The sequence below is a fragment of the Oncorhynchus gorbuscha genome, linkage group LG18 (genome assembly GCF_021184085.1).
Source record: "Oncorhynchus gorbuscha isolate QuinsamMale2020 ecotype Even-year linkage group LG18, OgorEven_v1.0, whole genome shotgun sequence".
In the NCBI taxonomy this organism is placed as follows: domain Eukaryota; kingdom Metazoa; phylum Chordata; class Actinopteri; order Salmoniformes; family Salmonidae; genus Oncorhynchus; species Oncorhynchus gorbuscha.
In genome coordinates this window covers 79,799,394-79,819,890 of record NC_060190.1, presented here as the reverse complement: position 1 = coordinate 79,819,890, position 20,497 = coordinate 79,799,394, and the positions used below count along the sequence as shown (strand labels likewise).

The following is a 20,497-nucleotide window of genomic DNA, read 5'->3' as shown; positions in this document are numbered from 1 at the left end:
ATCACCCACCTGGTGTCCCAGGTCTAAATCAGTCCCTGATTAGAGAGGAATCACCCACCTGGTGTCCCAGGTCTAAATCAGTCCCTGATTAGAGAGGAATCACCCACCTGGTGTCCCAGGTCTAAATCAGTCCCTGATTAGAGAGGAATCACCCACCTGGTGTCCCAGGTCTAAATCAGTCCCTGATTAGAGAGGAATCACCCACCTGGTGTCCCAGGTCTAAATCAGTCCCTGATTAGAGGAACAATCAGAACCGAGCAACACACCCATCCATCACAAAGAGTGGAAATGTTTTGTACAAGAATGTATGTTAGCTATTTTGTATCATCACCTGTCCTGCCCTGTTCTATTCTACTCTGCCGTGTTCTGTTCTATTCTACTCTGTCCTGCCCTGTTCTATTCTACTCTGCCGTGTTCTGTTCTATTCTACTCTGCCGTGTTCTGTTCTATTCTACTCTGCCGTGTTCTGTTCTATTCTACTCTGCCGTGTTCTGTTCTATTCTACTCTGCCGTGTTCTGTTCTATTCTACTCTGTCCTGCCCTGTTCTATTCTACTCTGTCCTGCCCTGTTCTATTCTACTCTGTCCTGCCCTGTTCTATTCTACTCTGTCCTGCCCTGTTCTATTCTACTCTGCCGTGTTCTGTTCTATTCTACTCTGTTCTATTCTACTCTGCCGTGTTCTGTTCTATTCTACTCTGTTCTATTCTACTCTGCCGTGTTCTGTTCTATTCTACTCTGTTCTATTCTACTCTGCCGTGTTCTGTTCTATTCTACTCTGTTCTATTCTACTCTGCCGTGTTCTGTTCTGTTCTACTCTGTTCTATTCTACTCTGCCGTGTTCTGTTCTGTTCTACTCTGTTCTATTCTACTCTGCCGTGTTCTGTTCTATTCTACTCTGTTCTATTCTACTCTGTTCTATTCTACTCTGTTCTATTCTACTCTGCCGTGTTCTGTTCTATTCTACTCTGCCGTGTTCTGTTCTATTCTACTCTGTTCTATTCTACTCTGTTCTATTCTACTCTGCCGTGTTCTGTTCTGTTCTACTCTGTTCTATTCTACTCTGCCGTGTTCTGTTCTATTCTACTCTGCCGTGTTCTGTTCTATTCTACTCTGTTCTATTCTACTCTGTTCTATTCTACTCTGCCGTGTTCTGTTCTGTTCTACTCTGTTCTATTCTACTCTGCCGTGTTCTGTTCTGTTCTACTCTGTTCTATTCTACTCTGCAGTGTTCTGTTCTATTCTACTCTGCCGTGTTCTGTTCTATTCTACTCTGCCGTGTTCTGTTCAGCCCCCCCCATCAGGAAAGCATGCAGGGTGTCCAGACCCTGGAGGATGGACTTGACCTTTTCATGTGACCTATTCTCTGCCTCCAGAAAAGCCTGTACCCAGTGTGGCTGCGGTGTGGAAGACCACGGTCACCGTTCAGACCTGGAGGACGATCACAAGATGGGTCGTCTCCTCTCCAACTCCAAATATGTCCACCTGACAGCCAAGGTGGTCCTTTTGATTTGATGCTTTTGAACATTTTCAAATCCAGTGGATTCACTGGTGGATACACTGGTGGATACACTGGTGGATTCACTACATTTCATATCTTCAAGGAGATGAAGTTGTTCTGCATCTCTGGTAAAAGATGTCAATGGGACTCCATCAAATAAATCAATGTTATATTATTGGATAGAATAGAGCAGGTCTGGGCAATTCCAGTCCTCGTGGGGAGGGGGGGGGGTTAGTATCACCCCCCCATCCCTAGCAAACACACCTGATTTTTAAACTATTTTCATTTTTAACTAAGGAACACGATTAGTTGGTTATTGGAGTTCGGTGTGTTGGCGTGGAACCCAGCTACAACAGGATTTTGAAACAAACATGCTATGATGTGAGCCATCAGTTTAGAACCTCTGACCACCCGAAGGCCTTAAATATATTTCCATTTCCGTTGTGTAACAGGTGAAGGGCATCCGAGTGTACAAACGTAACCGTATGGTCATCACCAACCCTGTGGTGTCCAGGAAGGACCCCACCTTCAACACCATCACCTACGACTGGGCACCGCCAGGACTCACACAGAAACTGGTGAGGAGGGAGACCACTTTCCCTGTTGGATTTAGTTAGTAAATCTGATTGGTATCACCCCCCCCCCCCCAAACACACCTGATTTTTAAACTATTTGGATATTTGACTAAAGAACACGATTATTTGCTTATTGGAGTTCGATGTTAACGCCATCACCTACGACTGGGCACCGCCAGGACTCACACAGAAACTGGTGAGGGGGAAGGAAAGAAGGGAGGGAGGGAGGGAGGGGAAGGAAAGAAGGGAGGGAGGGAGGGAGGGAGGGGAAGGAAAGAAGGGAGGGAGGGAGGGAGGGGAAGGAAAGAAGGGAGGGAGGGAGGGAGGGAGGGGAAGGAAAGAAGGGAGGGAGGGGAGGAAGGAAGGAAGGAAGGAAGGAAGGAGGGAGGGAGGAAGGAGGGGGAGGGAGGGAGGGAGGGAGGGAGGGAGGGGAGGAGGAAGGAAGGAAGGAAGAAGGAAGGAGGGGAAGGAAGGAAGGAAGGAAGGAAGGAAGGAAGGAAGGAAGGAAGGAAGGGGGAGAGAGGGCGGGAGAGAGACCACTACCTGTTGGATTGCGTTAGTAAAAGTGCGTAGTTATACTGCATTGAATTTAAATTCCATGGTGGAGGACAGAAGCCATTCTGGCGCTCGGAAAGGAAAGAGGAAACTGAAGCCAGAGCAGCTGAAATTAAATCATAATTTCACGTCCCCCTGAGAGGGGGGGGTCACCCTGACACAGTGGGCACACTTCCTGCATGTCAGCCGACGGAAGAACCACAAGGTTTATTTCCAGACCTTATGTCTTTCTGTCCTGCTAACACTCTCCTCTCTGCTCTGACATGAGGCCTCAAGGGTCCCTGTGGACAAAAGTCCTGGTCGGACCTGGTCCAGCTCCCATTTTTAAAGAGCTCCATTAAAGATATGCTCACTTCCAGAATAGGTCCTGACTGTAACAGCAGTGAGCCTCAGCCAGAGGCAGCATTGAGGTGTGATGTCGTAGAGGTCAACACGGTTCCAGGCTTGGCATTTCCCACCTTTAGTCAGTCAGAGCTGATGGTCCGTCCACAGCCACCATCACCACAGAGCCGTACGTTTAGAGTTCGGCTCTTTTTAGATTAGTTTTCTTCTTATTCTAGATATTTAGTTACGTAGCATGTTTGTTTTCTTCTTATTCTAGAAATTCAGGTACATAGCATGTTTGTTTTCTTCTTATTCTAGATATTCGGGTACATAGCATGTTTGTTTCTATTCTAGATATTCAGGTACATAGCATGTTTGTTTCTATTCTAGATATTCAGGTACATAGCATGTTTGTTTCTATTCCAGATATTCAGGTACATAGCATGTTTGTTTCTATTCTAGATATTCAGGTACATAGCATGTTTGTTTCTATTCTAGATATTCAGGTACATAGCATGTTTGTTTCTATTCTAGATATTCAGGTACATAGCATGTTTGTTTCTATTCTAGATATTTGGGTACATAGCATGTTTGTTTCTATTCTAGATATTCGGGTATGTAACATGTTTGTTTCTATTCTAGATATTCGGGTACGTAGCATGTTTGTTTCTATTCTATTCTATTCTGTTATATACACAATAAATTCAAGTATTTGATCAGTTACGTTGGCTGATGTTGATCAACATTTCTCTAGCTAACTAACGGAGAATTTAATCTAGCTAGCAAGATGCCTAACAATTCTCACCTCAAACTTTCCAAATGCCAGTTGTTTTTCGGTTACAGCTCATGAAGTATGATTCATCCCCTTCTCACCCCGGTCTCCGTGGTCAGGCATCTCACCTACCTCTCCGTTATCGTTCAGGGGACACGTTGCTGTAATTGACAAGCTGTCTATCCAGAGCGAGCCCTGATGCTGTAACTAGCACATCGGTTGTCTCTTCTCTCTTCAGTCTGATTGGCTGAGCCTTGGATACAGCCAGTAGTGATCCAAACGCATCACTCGTTCGCGTACAGCCAAAGCCCCCCCCCCTCCTTCTCATGGGATCTACGCGAATGACCAAGATCACCTATTTTTTTTATTTTTTGAATGGCGAATGTCCCCGAAAGGTGACTAGTTCGCTTCCCTGACAGATACCCTTACAAAAACTACTTAAGTTAAAAACATACTTTGAAGTACTACGTCAGTACTTTATACCACTGGGGAAGCTAACATGGCTGCTATAGAATGTTGTAGTGTCATGTTAATGTAGAAACCTTAATGTCTCAACTGTAGAATGGGCTCTGCATCACCAAGTCTGACCTACACAACAGAAAACATCGGATTGAGAGTTTCATTTCATCTGTAATATGATCTCCGTGTAGTCTTTGCTATGCATTTGTTTTCCTGACACTGTACAGCTGATGTATATTTCTGTTAGTGGTACAGTGGATATTAGTGGTCTCTCTATAAGAATACCTCAGTTGTATTATACAGCGAGGAACAGGATCCAGCCTGCCTGCTAAAGCCTGCGCGTGTGTGTGTGTGTGTGTGGGCCTCTCTCCTGCCTGTCTCCCTCATGCTCTTAAAGCCATGGCCGGCCTTCCAGGAATCCTTCATCAGGACAAACTAATGACAGGCATGAGTGATGAGCTTTACCCCAGGATTGTAGAGTGGTGGACTGGTGAGTGGTGAGCTTTACCCCAGGATTGTAGAGTGGTGGAATGGTGAGTGGTGAGCTTTACCCCAGGATTGTAGAGTGGTGGACTGGTGAGTGGTGAGCTTTACCCCAGGATTGTAGAGTGGTGGAATGGTGAGTGGTGAGCTTTACCCCAGGATTGTAGAGTGGTGGAATGGTGAGTGGTGAGCTTTACCCCAGGATTGTAGAGTGGTGGACTGGTGAGTGGTGAGCTTTACCCCAGGATTGTAGAGTGGTGGACTGGTGAGTGGTGAGCTTTACCCCAGGATTGTAGAGTGGTGGACTGGTGAGTGGTGAGCTTTACCCCAGTGGTGGAATGGTGAGTGGTGAGCTTTACCCCAGGATTGTAGAGTGGTGGACTGGTGAGTGGTGAGCTTTACCCCAGGATTGTAGAGTGGTGGAATGGTGAGTGGTGAGCTTTACCCCAGGATTGTAGAGTGGTGGAATGGTGAGTGGTGAGCTTTACCCCAGGATTGTAGAGTGGTGGACTGGTGAGTGGTGAGCTTTACCCCAGGATTGTAGAGTGGTGGACTGGTGAGTGGTGAGCTTTACCCCAGGATTGTAGAGTGGTGGACTGGTGAGTGGTGAGCTTTACCCCAGGATTGTAGAGTGGTGGAATGGTGAGTGGTGAGCTTTACCCCAGGATTGTAGAGTGGTGGAATGGTGAGTGGTGAGCTTTACCCCAGGATTGTAGAGTGGTGGAATGGTGAGTGGTGAGCTTTACCCCAGGATTGTAGAGTGGTGGAATGGTGAGTGGTGAGCTTTACCCCAGGATTGTAGAGTGGTGGAATGGTGAGTGGTGAGCTTTACCCCAGGATTGTAGAGTGGTGGAATGGTGAGTGGTGAGCTTTACCCCAGGATTGTAGAGTGTGAGGCAGACAGAGTGGTGAGCAGAGCTTACCCATTAAAGAGCGCTGTAGCCCACCCTATCCATCCTAGATGTGCTTACAAAGAAAACCTCAGTCACATTGGGTTTTCTGACAGACGTTTACTATTTACAGAGGCTGTTAGGAATGTGTTTGACATCTGTTATTAGGGGAGAGATGAAGGATGATTGGCTGTTTTGAGAGACTAGCTAGATACGTTTTTGTTAGCGATGGAGAGAAGAGGAATAGACTGGTGTGCCAGGACACAGAGTGCTGACAGAAGAGAAGCAGGGTTGTCCTAGGTCACAGCTGTGGCTTGGTAGCACCAATAGTCGTGGTGGTTGGCTTGATTAGGGAAGTGGGGATGGAAGGCTCTGCTAGCGAGGCAACATTGTGTTGACAGCAGCCTGAAGCCTGAAGGGGAGAGTGATGGTCCCCCACCTCTCTCACAGCACTGTGAGGGTTAGTTGATTGGCCAGCACTGTGGAACCGCTTTGGAATGTGTGTGTGTGTGCGTGCCCCCCCCGCCCAATAAATAAAAATGTCTGCCAAGAGGTTTTATTTGTCTCAACGCTAGTTAAACTTCTTAAAGTGGTGGTGTTAAACATCACCATAAAGGCTGCTCTGTTAATAACAACGAGTCAGTGTTGCAGCGTGGGTAATGCGGTCTGCTGCGGTGTGGGTTTGTATGGGGCAGCACAGGGAGATGGGCCTCGGAGAACTACAGTATGAATGGACCTCTCTGTGCTCTGTTCCCTAACAGGGACCCTGTCGATTAGAGCAGTGGTTCCCAACCAGGGGTAATGGGGACCCCTGGGGGCACTTGGTCTAGCCACAAGGGGTAAAATGCACACAGGGGGGGGGGGGGGTAGTAGTAATCTAGGCAGATCAAAATTCAGTTGAGAGCGAAATTCAGTTGGAGGTACAGTAACTGATTTTAAAGGCTAGGAACCACTGAACTAGAGGTTGTGTTTCTCCACTACCGGGAATGGGGGAACACGCCACGGTTGTCTCCATATGGCCCTGGTCTAAAGTCGTTCACCACGTAGGGAATAGGGTGCTGTTTAGGTGCCGCCGTAGGGTGTAGCGCAGTTTATTTATTTTTTTTAAAGGCTTTTCTCATGTTAAAGGAACTAATCTCAGGTCCCAAAGCCACTTTTATAGCTGCTGCTGACTACAGTCCTTATTTTTAATAAACAGAACCAATCAAAGATGAAACTGTACCGTTTAGCTGAAGCAAAATACTCAAGTATTTTACCCAGCTCCTAAAAGTAACAAACATACTTGTCTGGACATGTTAGATTTGGGGCTATTGTTGCCGGTGCAACTCAAAATTAGAAAGGTGTTTCAACTAATGTTTGGCATGCTTAGTGTATATCTTGTAAAGCGACGGAAGGGGGGGGGGGGATTTGTTCATTTGAATTTCATGATTTTGTTTTATTATTTAAACGTGGAACGTGAATTGCGTCATTCAAGTCAGGAGTGTGAATTAATGGAGCCCCTCAGAGCGAGTTGATATGAGCGAGGGGGTGGTTTAGGATTTACGGCCTCTCTCCTTAATCCCTCTTTCTGTCCTCTCTCCGTCCCTACCTGTGTCTCTCTCTTCTTACTCCCTCCTCTGTCCCTACCTGTCTCTCTCTTCTTACTCTCTCTGTCCCTACTTCTGTCTCTCTCTTCTTACTCCCTCCCTCTGTCCCTACTTCTGTCTCTCTTCTTACTCCCTCCCGTCTGTACCTGTGTCTCTCTCTTTTTACTCCCTCTCTGTCCCTCTCTCTCTTCTTACTCCCCTCTCCTCCCTCTGTCCCTACTTCTGTCTCTCTCTTCTTACTCCCTCTCTCTGTCCCTACTTCTGTCTCTCTCTTCTTACTCCCTCTCTCTGTCCCTACTTCTGTCTCTCTCTTCTTACTCCCTCTCTCTGTCCCTACCTGTGTCTCTCTCTTCTTACTCCCTCTCTCCGTCCCTACCTGTGTCTCTCTCTTCTTACTCCCTCTCTCCGTCCCTACCTGTGTCTCTCTCTTCTTACTCCCTCTCTCTGTCCCTACCTGTGTCTCTCTCTTCTTACTCCGTCCCTACCTGTGTCTCTCTCTTCTTACTCCCTCTCTCTCTCTCTCTCTCTCGCTCTCTCTCGCTCTCTCTCGCTCTCGCTCTTGCTCTCTCTCGCTCTCGCTCTTGCTCTCTCTCGCTCTCTCTCGCTCTCTCTCGCTCTCGCTCTCGCTCTCTCTCGCTCTCTCGCTCTCTCTCGCTCTCTCTCTCTCTCTCTCTCTCTCTCGCTCTCTCGCTCTCGCTCTCTCTCCTTTCCAGGCCATGCTGTATATGGAGTTGCTCCCAGAAGAAAAGCGTCCTGTAGCAGGGACTGAGGGAGCAATGTACCGGCGCAGGCAGCTGATGAGACAGCTGCCTGTCTACGATCAGGACCCCTCCCAGTGCCACGGGCCACTACCAGAGGATCAGGTTAGATTTTGATTTGATTCACTATTTGTTGATTTGTCCACATGTTTGATAGTGTGCTCCATCTCTTCAGTCAGGTTCTTAGTTTCAAACACACCTGTAACAGACACGATTTGATATGAAGAACCTTTTAAAGAGCGCAGACCCATTATTTATTTTAATCATTTGACATGAATTGTTATTTAATTAATAAATATTATTATTAAGCTTCACTAGCAGTAATGAACATTATATTCATTAAATCATAGTTGAGGATGGAATATACACACCTCATAGACGGAACACTTATGTCCCATCGTTGGTCTTGATCCTTCCACCAGTTGCAGGCCATGTCTGTCTTCATGAAGCGCTACAAAGAGGAGGCTCTAGGAGTAGGGGAGGTGGCGCTGCCTGGGGAGGGAGGCGCTAACCCTCCGCCCGTCGTCAAAGGACAGAAGCAGAAGGACAGAACTGGGAATGGGCAGGTCACCAATGTCCAGCCAGGCCCTGTTGATACTCCTACCACCAATGTCCAGCCAGGCCCTGTTGATACTCCTACCACCAATGTCCAGCCAGACCCTGTTGATACTCCTACCACCAATGTCCAGCCAGACCCTGTTGATACTCCTACCACCAATGGGACTGACTGCTGTAAAAGTGAATATGTAAGTCTCATTGTCCAGCCAGACCCTGTTTATACTCCTACCACCAATGGGACTGACTGCTGTAAAAGTGAATGTGTCATTGTAATATGCAAGTCATCATTGTAACTACAATATTTACAGGAAGGTTTGCTTTAGCTTGCCTGACGTGTCAGATGGGCGGGCTTTGCAGTTTTTGGGAGTAACTATTCGATTGGTTCCATTAAGCCAGGCATGCTCAATCAAGCACAGATTAAGTATTTGAAATGATTTGTAATAGTACTTGAACCCAGGTCTGTTTTGACCCGTCTCTCACCTATATCCTCAGGCTCTGCCTGCTCTGAAGAGGTGGACTCTACTCCAACCCTTTCAATCCTTAGGCTACTTTAAGCTTCTCCTTTCATTACTCCATTCCTTACTTTTCTCTATCAGCACCCCTGGACTTTGAAGGAGAGATGTTTTCCTACAAGAATAATTGTGATTTTTAAAATATTGTTTTAAATTAATTCACAGAAAATGAATATCTTTGTTTTGACATTGATATTACAAATGCTTAGTTCTCTTCACTTTTTAATTATGTTGAACCATAAAGTTGACATATATAGGAGTTAAGATTAGATTGGTTGCTGTGGGTGAAAATCCAACACTTGAAGGAAGAGGACATTAGAAACATATGTATACAGTTGAAGTCGGAAGTTTACATACACCTTAGCCAAATACATTTTAATCCTAGTAAAAAATCCCTGTTTTAGGTCAGGTAGGAACACTACTTTATTTTAAGAATGTGAAATGTCAGAAGAGTGATGGAGAGTGATTTATTTCTTTCATCACATTCCCAGTGGGTTAGAAGTTTACATACACTCAATTAGTATTTGTTAGCATTGCCTTTAAATTGTGTAACTTGGGTCAAATGTTTCTGGTAGCCTTCCATAAACTTCTCGCAATAAGTTGGGTGAATTTTGTCCCATTCGTCCTGACAGCTGGTGTAACTGAGTCAGGTTTGTAGGCCTCCTTGCTCGCACACGCGTTTTCAGTTCTGCCAACATCTTCTATGGGATTGAGGTCAGGGCTTTGTCATGGCCACTCCAATACCTTGACTTGTTGTCCTTAAGCCATTTTGCCACAACTTTGGAAGTATGCTTGGGGTCATTGTCCATTTGGAACACCCATTTGCGACCAAGCTTTAATTTCCTGACTGATGTCTTGAGATGTTGCTTCAATATTGCTTCAATATATCCACATCATTTTCCAACCTTATGATGCCATCTATGTTGTGAAGTGCACCAGTCCCTCCTGCAGCAAAGTACCCCCACAACATGATGCTGCCACCCCCGTGCTTCACGGTTGGGATGGTGTTCTTCAGATTGCAAGCCCTCCCCCTTTTTCCTCCAAACATAATGATGGTCATTCTGGCCAAACGGTTCCATTTTTGTTTCATCAGACCACAGGATTTCTCAAACTACGATCTTTGTCTCCATATGTAGTTGCAAACCGTAGTCTGTTTTTTCTTCTGGAAGTTTGAGCAGTGGTTTCTTCCTTGCTGAGCGGCCTTTCAGGTTATGTTGATATAGGACTCATTTTATTGTGGATGTAGATACTTTTGTACCTGTTTCCTCCAGCATCTTCACAAAGTCCTTTGCTGCTGTTCTGGGATTGATTTGCACTTTTCGCACCAAAGTACGTTCATCTCTAGGAGACAGAACGCTTCTCCTTCCTGAGCGTTATGACATCTGCGTGGTCCCATGGTGTTTATACTTGCGTACTATTGTTTGTACAGATGTGGTACCTTCAGGTGTTTGGAAATTGCTCCCAAGGATGAACCAGACTTGTGGAGGTCTACATTTTTTTTCTGAGGTCTTGGCTGATTTCTTTTGATTTTCCCATGATGTCAAGCCTTGAAATACATCCACAGGTACACCTCCATTTGACTCACATGATGTAAATTAGCCAATCAGAAACTTCTAAAGCCATGACATCATTTTAGGAAAGGTGTTTAAAGGCACAGTCAACTTAGTGTATGTAAACTTCTGACCCACTGGAATTGTGATACAGTGAAATAATCTGTGTGTAAACAATTGTTGGAAAAATGACTTGTGTCATTCTCAAAGTAGATGTCCTCACCGAATTGCCAAAACTATAGATTTTGTAGGACAGATATATTTATTAGTCACATGCGCCAAATAGAACCGGTGAAGACCTTATAGTGAAATGCTTTCTTACAAGCCAATAACCACCAATGCAGTTAAAAAAATATGAATAAGAAATAAAAAGTAGTTAAAGAGCAGCAGTAAAATCACGAGGCTATATACAGGATATATATACATAGGATACAGGGAGTACCAGTACAGAGTCAATGTGGAGGCTATATACAGGATATATATACATAGGATACAGGGAGTACCAGTACAGAGTCAATGTGGAGGCTATATACAGGATATATATACATAGGATACAGGGAGTACCAGTACAGAGTCAATGTGGAGGCTATATACAGGATATATATACATAGGATACAGGGAGGTACCAGTACAGAGTCAATGTGGAGGCTATATACAGGATATATATACATAGGATACAGGGAGGTACCAGTACAGAGTCAATGTGGAGGCTATATACAGGATATATATACATAGGATACAGGGAGGTACCAGTACAGAGTCAATGTGGAGGCTATATACAGGATATATATACATAGGATACAGGGAGGTACCAGTACAGAGTCAATGTGGAGGCTATATACAGGATATATATACATAGGATACAGGGAGAGTACCAGTACAGAGTCAATGTGGAGGCTATATACAGGATATATATACATAGGATACAGGGAGGTACCAGTACAGAGTCAATGTGGAGGCTATATACAGGGTATTACAGTACAGAGTCAATGTGGAGGCTATATACAGGATATATATACATAGGATACAGGGAGTACCAGTACAGAGTCAATGTGGAGGCTATATACAGGGTATTACGGTACAGAGTCAATGTGGAGGCTATATACAGGGTATTACGGTACAGAGTCAATGTGGAGGCTATATACAGGATATATATACATAGGATACAGGGAGGTACCAGTACAGAGTCAATGTGGAGGCTATATACAGGATATATATACATAGGATACAGGGAGGTACCAGTACAGAGTCAATGTGGAGGCTATATACAGGATATATATACATAGGATACAGGGAGGTACCAGTACAGAGTCAATGTGGAGGCTATATACAGGATATATATACATAGGATACAGGGAGGTACCAGTACAGAGTCAATGTGGAGGCTATATACAGGATATATATACATAGGATACAGGGAGGTACCAGTACAGAGTCAATGTGGAGGCTATATACAGGTATATACAGACATAGGATACAGGGAGGTACCAGTACAGAGTCAATGTGGAGGATATATATACATAGGGTATTACAGTACAGAGTCAATGTGGAGGCTATATACAGGATATATATACATAGGATACAGGGAGGTACCAGTACAGAGTCAATGTGGAGGCTATATACAGGGTATTACGGTACAGAGTCAATGTGGAGGCTATATACAGGGTGTTACGGTACAGAGTCAATGTGGAGACTATATACAGGGTATTACGGTACAGAGTCAATGTGGAGGCTATATACAGGGTATTACGGTACAGAGTCAATGTGGAGGCTATATACAGGGTATTACGGTACAGAGTCAATGTGGAGGCTATATATATATATATATTGCTCAAAAAAATAAAGGACACAAATATTACTAGAAAATATTCCTATTCATGAAATCACAAGTGAAATAAAATAAAGGCAACACTTAAACAACACAATGTAACTCCAAGTCAATCACACTTCTGTAAAATCAAACTGTCCACTTAGGAAGCAACACTGACAATGAATTTCACATGCTGTTGTGCAAATGGAATAGACAACAGATGGCAAATTATAGGCATTTAGCAAGACACCCCAATAAAGGAGTGGTTCTGCAGGTGGCAACCACAGACCACTTCTTAGTTCCTATGCTTCCTGGCTGATGGTTTGGTCACTTTTGAATGCTGGCAGTGCTTTCACTCTAGTGGTAGCATGAGACTGAGTCTACAACCCACACAAGTGGCTCAGGTAGTGCAGCTCATCCAGGATGGCACATCAATGCGAGCTGTGGCAAGAAGATTTGCTGTTTCTGTCAGCATAGTGTCCAGAGCATGGAGGCGCTACCAGGAGACAGGCCAGTACATCAGGAGACGTGGAGGAGGCCGTAGGAGGGCAACAACCCAGCAGCAGGACCGCTACCTCCGCCTTTGTGCAAGGAGGAGCAGGAGGAGCACTGCCAGAGCCCTGCAAAATGACCCCCAACAGGCCACAAATGTGCATGTGTCTGCTCAAACGGTCAGAAACAGACTCTATGAGGGCCCGACGTCCACAGATGGGGGTTGTGCTTACAGCCCAACACCGTGCAGGATGTGGCCCTGGGTTCCTCCTAATGCTAGACCTCATTTGGCTGGAGTGTCAGCAGTTCCTGCAAGAGGAAGGCATTGATGCTATGGACTGGCCCGCCCGTTCCCCAGACCTGAATCCAATTGAGCACATCTGGGACATGTCTCGCTCCATCCACCAACGCAGACTGAGTTGCACCACTGTCCAGGAGTTGGCTCATCAGAAGCATGCCCAGGCGTTGTAGGGAGGTCATACACACTACTGAGCCTCATTTTGACTTGTTTTAAGGACATTACATCAAAGTTGGATCAGCCTGTAGTGTGGTTTTCCACTTTAATTTTGAGTGTGATTCCAAATCCAGACCTCCATGGGTTGATAAATTTGATTTCCATTGATAATTTTTGTGTGATTTTGTTGTCAGCACATTCAAATATGTAAAGAAAAAAGTATTTAATAAGAATATTTAATTCATTTATTCAGATCTAGGATGTTATTTTAGTGTTCCCTTTATTTTTTTGAGCAATGTATAACAAAACATAGAAATACAAAAACATAGAAAATAGAACATAGAATGCCCACCCAAATCACACCGTGACCAAACCAAAATAGAGACATAAAAAGGCTCTCTCAGGTCAGGGCATGACAAGTGCACCAGGGTGGGATTTGGAACTAATTTAATGTCTACCAATATGTTCTAGAGCTCATTCATTCAGATCTAGGATGGGATTTTAGTGTTCCCTTTATTTTTGGGGATATATATATATATATATATCCCCATCCATATCTTGTCAATTATTTCGGTTAATTTTGTATTGTGAACAATCATTTTGGTAACAGGCATATACAGCACACATAGCAAATGTATGCAAGTAGTTGACATCTGAGACAGTCATGAGACACGCTGTCTTCTAGCGTTGCTGTCAGATGAAAACATCTGATCTCCAAAACAGTGACGATTGGGGAAAAAGGATTCTTGAACCCGTAAGAAGGAAGCGATGAATGGGTTGTCTTCACACACTGAGGTCCACATGGTTCCCTTTATAGTACACTACTTTTGACCAGGGCCCACGGGGCTCTTTGACCAGGGCCCACGGGGCTCTTTGACCAGGGCCCACGGGGCTCTTTGACCAGGGCCCACGGGGCTCTTTGACCAGGGCCCACGGGGCACTTTGACCAGGGCCCACGGGGCTCTTTGACCAGGGCCCACGGGGCTCTTTGACCAACGCACATTTTGGGACATAACCTTGTAAGTGCCTGTAGGGCCCTTGTCTTTTCACCCTAGTCAGTGCCTTTGTGGATGGTGATAAAACCAAGGATGTATGACTCAGTGAGGCAGTCTGTGTTCAGCTGCTAGGAAAGGACATGTTTATGCCCTGTTAAAATATAAACTGAATAAACCCTGCTGGCTACAAATGCCTTTCAAATGGGGGAGTAGGAGTTCTGTCTTTGTCTTTGTCTCCATCTGTCTGCTTCTCTCTCTGTCTGTTAGGGTCTGTCTCTGCATATCTCTCTCTCTGTATCTCTCTCTCTGTCAACTCAAGTCCAAGGACAACCCTTTAGCTTCAGATGTTAGTCTCACTACAAAGTGACTGTATGTTGACATTGCTGATTGACAACTGATTGTCATTGTGGCTCCATCGAGAACGCTATATAAAACTTCCATATAGTACGCAGGCCATCATTACGAGAGAGGACGACAGCAAACAGACAGCAGTATGAAAACGACTTTAAAGGCTGCCTAAACATCTGCCTTTGATTGCTTGTATCATAACATGGATTGCACCATGTTTCGGGCTTGGCCTTAGTGCTGTGGTGATGTGGGCTTTGAGAGAGGACGATGCACGATCATCATGTTGTGTGGATGGGACAGTATACTGGCTAGTGGGTTACCCCCCCCCCCTCCCCCAATTCCTGTGGTGTCAGTTTGCTCAATGGAGTTGTTTTTGTCTCTCCCTGTTCCCTCTTATTCCACCCCCCCCCCCATTCTCCCTCGACTCTCCCCTCCTACAGCATTGCAGTGGTTGCGGGGAGCTCGCCCCCCTGGACAGTCCTGTGGTGTATGCAGAGTGGGCGGGCTACGACAAGCAGTGGCACCCGACCTGCTTCGTGTGTTCAGAGTGTGGAGAGGCTCTGGTGGATCTAGTGTACTACTGGAGGGAGGGAGAGCTGCTCTGTGGAAGACACTACTGCCAGAGGACCAGGCCACGCTGTTCGGGATGTGATGAGGTGAGGGGAAATAGGAATGGCCCAACGGGAAAATGGTCTTTGAGACACAGAACTGCTATATACAAAATAGACACTGTACGGTCGTGGCCAAAAGTTTTGAAGATGACACAAATGTTTTTTTCACAAAGTTTGCTGCTTCAGTGTCTTTAGATATTTTTGTCAGATGTTACTATGGAATACTGAAGTATAATTACAAGCATTTCATAAGTGTCGAAGGTTTTTATTGACTATTACATGAAGTTGATGCAAAGAGTCAATATTTGCAATGTTGACCCTTCTTTTTCAAGACCTCAGCATGCCAGGGCAAATTGCAGTCAGTTAACTTCTGGGCCACATCCTGACTGATGGCAGCCCATTCTTGAATTTGTGGGGTTCTTGTTTGTTCACCCACCTTGAGGATTGACCAAGTTATCAATGGGATTAAGGTCTGGGGAGTTTCCTGGCCATGGAACCAAAATATTGATGTTTTGTTCCCCGAGCCACTTAGTTATCACTTTGCCTTATGGCAAGGTGCTCCATCATGCTGGAAAAGGCATTGTTCATCACCAAACTGTTCCTGGATGGTTGGGAGAAGTTGCTCTTGGAGGATGTGTTGGTACCATTCTTTATTCATGGCTGTGTTCTTAGGTAAAATTGTGAGTGAGCCCACTCCCTTGGCTGAGAAGCAACCCCACACATGAATGGTCTCAGGATGCTTTACTGTTGGCATGACACAGGACTGATGGTAACGCTCACGTTGTCTTCTCCGGACAAGCTTGTTTCTGGATGCCCCAAACAATCAGAAAGGGGATTCATCAGAGAAAATGACTTTACCCCAGTCCTCAGCAGTTCAATCCCTGTACCTTTTGCAGAATATCATTCTGCCCCTGATGTTTTTCCTGGATAGAAGTGGCTTCTTTGCTGCCCTTCTTGACACCAGGCCATCCTCCAAAAGTCTTTGCCTCACTGTGCGTGCAGATGCACTCACACCTGCCTGCTGCCATTTCTGAGCAGCTCTGTAATGGTGGTGCCCCTAAATAAACCATTTATCTGATCATCAAGAACTTCAAGGAGAGCGGTTCAATTGTTGTGAAGAAGGCTTCAGGGCGCCCAAAAAAGTCCAGCAAGCACCAGGACCGGCTCCTAAAGTTGATTCAGCTGCGTGATCAGTGCAATCTTACTGGCAGCAATATCCTTGCCTGTGAAGCCCTTTTTGTGCAAAGCATCCAAGCACCACCCTCCTTTTGAAGCTTCCAGTCTGTTATTTGAACTCAATCAGCTTGACAGAGTGATCTCCAGCCTTGTCCTCATCAACACTCACACCTGTGTTAACGAGAGAACTATTGACATGTCAGCTGGTCCATTTGTGGCAGGGCTGAAATGCAGTGGAAATGTTTCTTGAGGGTTCAGTTCAGTTGCATGGCGAAGAGGGACTTTGCAATTAATTGCAATTCATCTGATCACTCTTCATAACATTCTGAAGTATATGCAAATTGCCATCATTCAAACTGAGGCAGCAGACTTTAAATGTATATTTGTGTCATTCTCAACGTTTGGACACGACTGTACATTACACACTAGACAAAATACATCAATTGAATGAGGGATCCCAGTGCTATTCATTCTGATTCTATGGGAGACGACCGCAGAAACTGCATCTCTGCAGTCCAGAAACTGCATCTCTGCAGTCCAGAAACTGCATCTCTGCAGTCCAGAAACTGCATCTCTGCAGTCCAGAAACTGCATCTCTGCAGTCTTTTGATCTGTTTTTTTGGTTCCCTAGAGAAACAGGTCATCCAATAAAGAACCCTTGTGTATCTTTTCTCCTCTGGTTTGCAGCTGATCTTCTGTGAGGACTACAAGAAGGGGGCAGATGGCCGGGCGTGGCACCAGGACCACTACTGCTGCTGGCGGTGTGGACAGAGTCTGGACAGCCCCTGTTCCTGTCCCCAAACACCAAGCCCCAAGCCTGTTTAGGCCCTCCACCACCCAGCCGTAACCAAGACCGCTTCTGACAGTTCCTGTACCCAAACACCAAGACCAGTTTGACAGGCCCATGCTCTTTACACCAAACACCAAGACCAGTTTGACAGGCCCATGCTCTTTACACCAAACACCAAGACCAGTTTGACAGGCCCATGCTCTTTACACCAAACACCAAGACCAGTTTGACAGGCCCATGCTCTTTACACCAAGACCAGTTTGACAGGCCCATGCTCTTTACACCAAGACCAGTTTGACAGGCCCATGCTCTTTACACCAAGACCAGTTTGACAGGCCCATGCTTTACCCATCCACCAGCAAACCCATTACACCAAGGCTGGCCATCTTCTAGAGATAAAATCACATAATATGTATATGATAATGATGTCACTGAGCTAACCCTTCTCTCAGGGACCTACACTACCCCTGCAGGATTTCCATTATTTTCCTTTTAAACCTTTAATAAAGTACTCAGTGATTGGTTGTGAACTAAGGGCTCTTCCTTAGAGGCTGAAACGCATACATGACTAGTCATGGGTGCCATGTTAGAATGCAGTAACCAGCTTATTTTGGCTAAGTATCAGGTAGTCAATAGGAAGGGCTGTCTCGGGAGGTTCACCACTATACATTATCTAGAAATGCACTATATATACAAATGTATGTGGACACCCCATTCAAATGAATGGATTCTGCTATTTCAGCCACACCTGTTGCTGACAGGTGTATAAGCACACAGCCATGCAATCTCCATAGACAAACATTGGCAGTAGAATCACCTTACTGAAGAGCTCAGTGACTTTCAATGTGGCAATGTCATAAGATGCCACCTTTCTAACAAGTCAGTTTGTGAAGTTTCTGCCCTGCTAAAGCAGGTCAATTGTAAGTGCTGTTATTGTGAAGTGGAAATGTCTAGGAGCAAAAACGGCTCAACCGCGAAGTGGTAGGCCACACAAGCTCACAGAACAGGACCTCTGAAAACCGTCTGTCCTCGGTTGCTACACTCACTACCGAGTTCCAAACTGCCTCTTGTAGCAACGTCAGCATAATAACTCTTCGTTGGGAGCTTCATGAAATGGGTTTCCATGGCCGAGCAGCCGCACACAAGCATCACCATGAGCAATGCCAAGGGACGTCTGGAGTGGTGTAAAGCTCACTGCCGTTGGACCCTGGAGCAATGGAAATGTGTTCTCTGGAGTGATGAATCACACTTCACCATCTGGCAGTCAGACGGACAAATCTGGGTTTGGCGGAAGTCAGGAGAACGCTACCTGCCCGACTGCATAGTGCCAACTGTGTAGTTTAGGGCTGTTTTTCATGGTTCGAGCTTGGCCCCTTAGTTCCAGTGAAGGGAAATCTAAACGCTACAGCATACAATGACATTCTAGATTCTGTTCTTCCAACTTTGTGGCAACAGTTTGAGGAAGGTCCTTTCCCGTTTCAGCATGACAATGCCCAGTACACAAAGCAAGGTCCATACAGAAATGGTTTGTTGAGATTGTGAGGAAGAACTTGACTGGCCTGCACAGAGCCCTGACCTCAACCCCATCAATCCCCATTGGGGTGAATTGGAACAAGCCAGGTCTAATCGCCCTACATCAGTAGCCAACCTCACTAATGCTCTTATGGCTGAATGGAAGCAAGTCTCCACAGCAATGATCCAACATCTAGTGGAAAGCCTTCCCAGAAGAGTGGAGGCTGTTATAGCAGCAATGTTCCAACATCTAGTGGAAAGCCTTCCCAGAAGAGTGGAGGCTGTTATAGCAGCAATGTTCCAACATCTAGTGGAAAGCCTTCCCAGAAGAGTGGAGGCTGGTATAGCAGCAATGATCCATCATCTAGTGGAAAGCCTTCCCAGAAGTGTGGAGGTTATTATGGCAGCAATGTTCCAACATCTAGTGGAAAGCCTTCCCAGAAGAGTGGAGGCTGTTATATCAGCAATGATCCATCATCTAGTGGAAAGCCTTCCCAGAAGAGTGGAGGTTATTATAGCAGCAATGTTTTAACATCTAGAGGAAAGCCTTCCCAGAAGAGTGGAGGCTGTTATAGCAGCAAATGGGGGGGGGACCAACTCCATATTAATGCTCATGATTTTGGAATGAGATGTTGGACGAGCAGGTGTCCACATACTTCTGGTAGTGTTTCCTTGTTATGGTGTGTGCTCTTCTCAGTGCGCCTCCGTCTATTGCACTCTAGTACTTTATGCACCGACTCAATGATAATCATCAACAGTCTCCACCTCTCTCATATTGCAGCAGGGTGGAAAATGTACCCAATTTTCATACTTGAGTAGAAGTGAAGATGCCTTCATAGAAAATGACTCAAGTAAACGTGAAAGTCATTCAATAAAATACTACTTGAATAAAAGGTATTTGGGTTTTAAAGTATCACAAGTAAATGTAATTCATAAAATATACTTAAGTATCAAAAGTATAAATCATTTCAAATTCCTTGTATAAAGCAGACCAGATGTTTTCTTGTTTAATTACAGAGCCAGGGGCAAACTCCAACATGCAGACATAATTTACAAAGGAAGCATGTGTGTTTAGTGAGTCCATCAGATCAGAGGCAGTAGGGATGACCAGGGATGTTCTCTGTTTAGTGAGTCCTCCAGATCAGAGGCAGTAGGGATGACCAGGCATGTTCTCTTGATGATTGTGTGAATTAGAACATTTGTCTGTCCAGCTCAGCATTCAAAATGTAACGAGTACTTTTGGGTGTCAGGGGAAAATGTATGGAGTAAAAATTACATACTTTTACTTCACTACATTCCTAAAGAAAAAAATGTAATTAAAAAAAATATATACCTAGGCAAGTCAGTTAAGAACAAATTCTTATTTACAATGACGGCCAAACCCCCCCCCCCCCGGAGTTCTGTCGTGGAGTCCTGTCGTGTAGTCCTGGAGTCCTGTCGTGTAGTCCTGGAGTCCTGTCGTGTAGTCCTGGAGTCCTGTCGTGTAGTCCTGGAGTCCTGTCGTGTAGTCCTGGAGTCCTGGTGTTCTGTCGTGGAGTCCTGGTGTTCTGTCGTGGAGTCCTGGTGTTCTGTCGTGGAGTCCTGGTGTTCTGTCGTGGAGTCCGTGTCGTGTAGTCCTGGAGTCCTGTCGTGTAGTCCTTATTGGACCAGATTCACTACCCAGAGCATTGGATAAAAGTAGTGCACTATACACTGAGTATACGAAACATTAGGAACACAAGCACTCAGGCCTGCTGTCTGTCTGTCTCCTATTCATATTGGGTTTGACGGTCACAGTTGTAGATACAT

General features: G+C 45.3%; 1 protein-coding gene across 2 annotated transcripts in view; it reads left to right on the top strand.

Annotated features, from left to right (window-relative positions):
- The window catches only part of LOC124003643 (LIM and cysteine-rich domains protein 1-like), a 29,866-nt gene extending 12,139 nt beyond the window's left edge, over positions 1–17,727 (top strand). Inside the window, exons 3-9 of one of the 2 annotated variants that reach the window (XM_046312131.1) lie at positions 1,375–1,495; positions 1,952–2,077; positions 7,857–8,006; positions 8,324–8,486; positions 8,523–8,647; positions 15,061–15,276; positions 17,095–17,727. In XM_046312131.1, the coding sequence (XP_046168087.1) occupies positions 1,375–1,495; positions 1,952–2,077; positions 7,857–8,006; positions 8,324–8,486; positions 8,523–8,647; positions 15,061–15,276; positions 17,095–17,232 (1,039 nt within the window). In that variant the 3' untranslated portion in view covers positions 17,233–17,727. Of the gene's footprint in view, positions 1–1,374; positions 1,496–1,951; positions 2,078–7,856; positions 8,007–8,323; positions 8,648–15,060; positions 15,277–17,094 lie in introns of both variants that reach the window. The other variant, XM_046312130.1, reaches the window with a different exon arrangement.
- Positions 17,728–20,497: the final 2,770 nt, after the last annotated feature.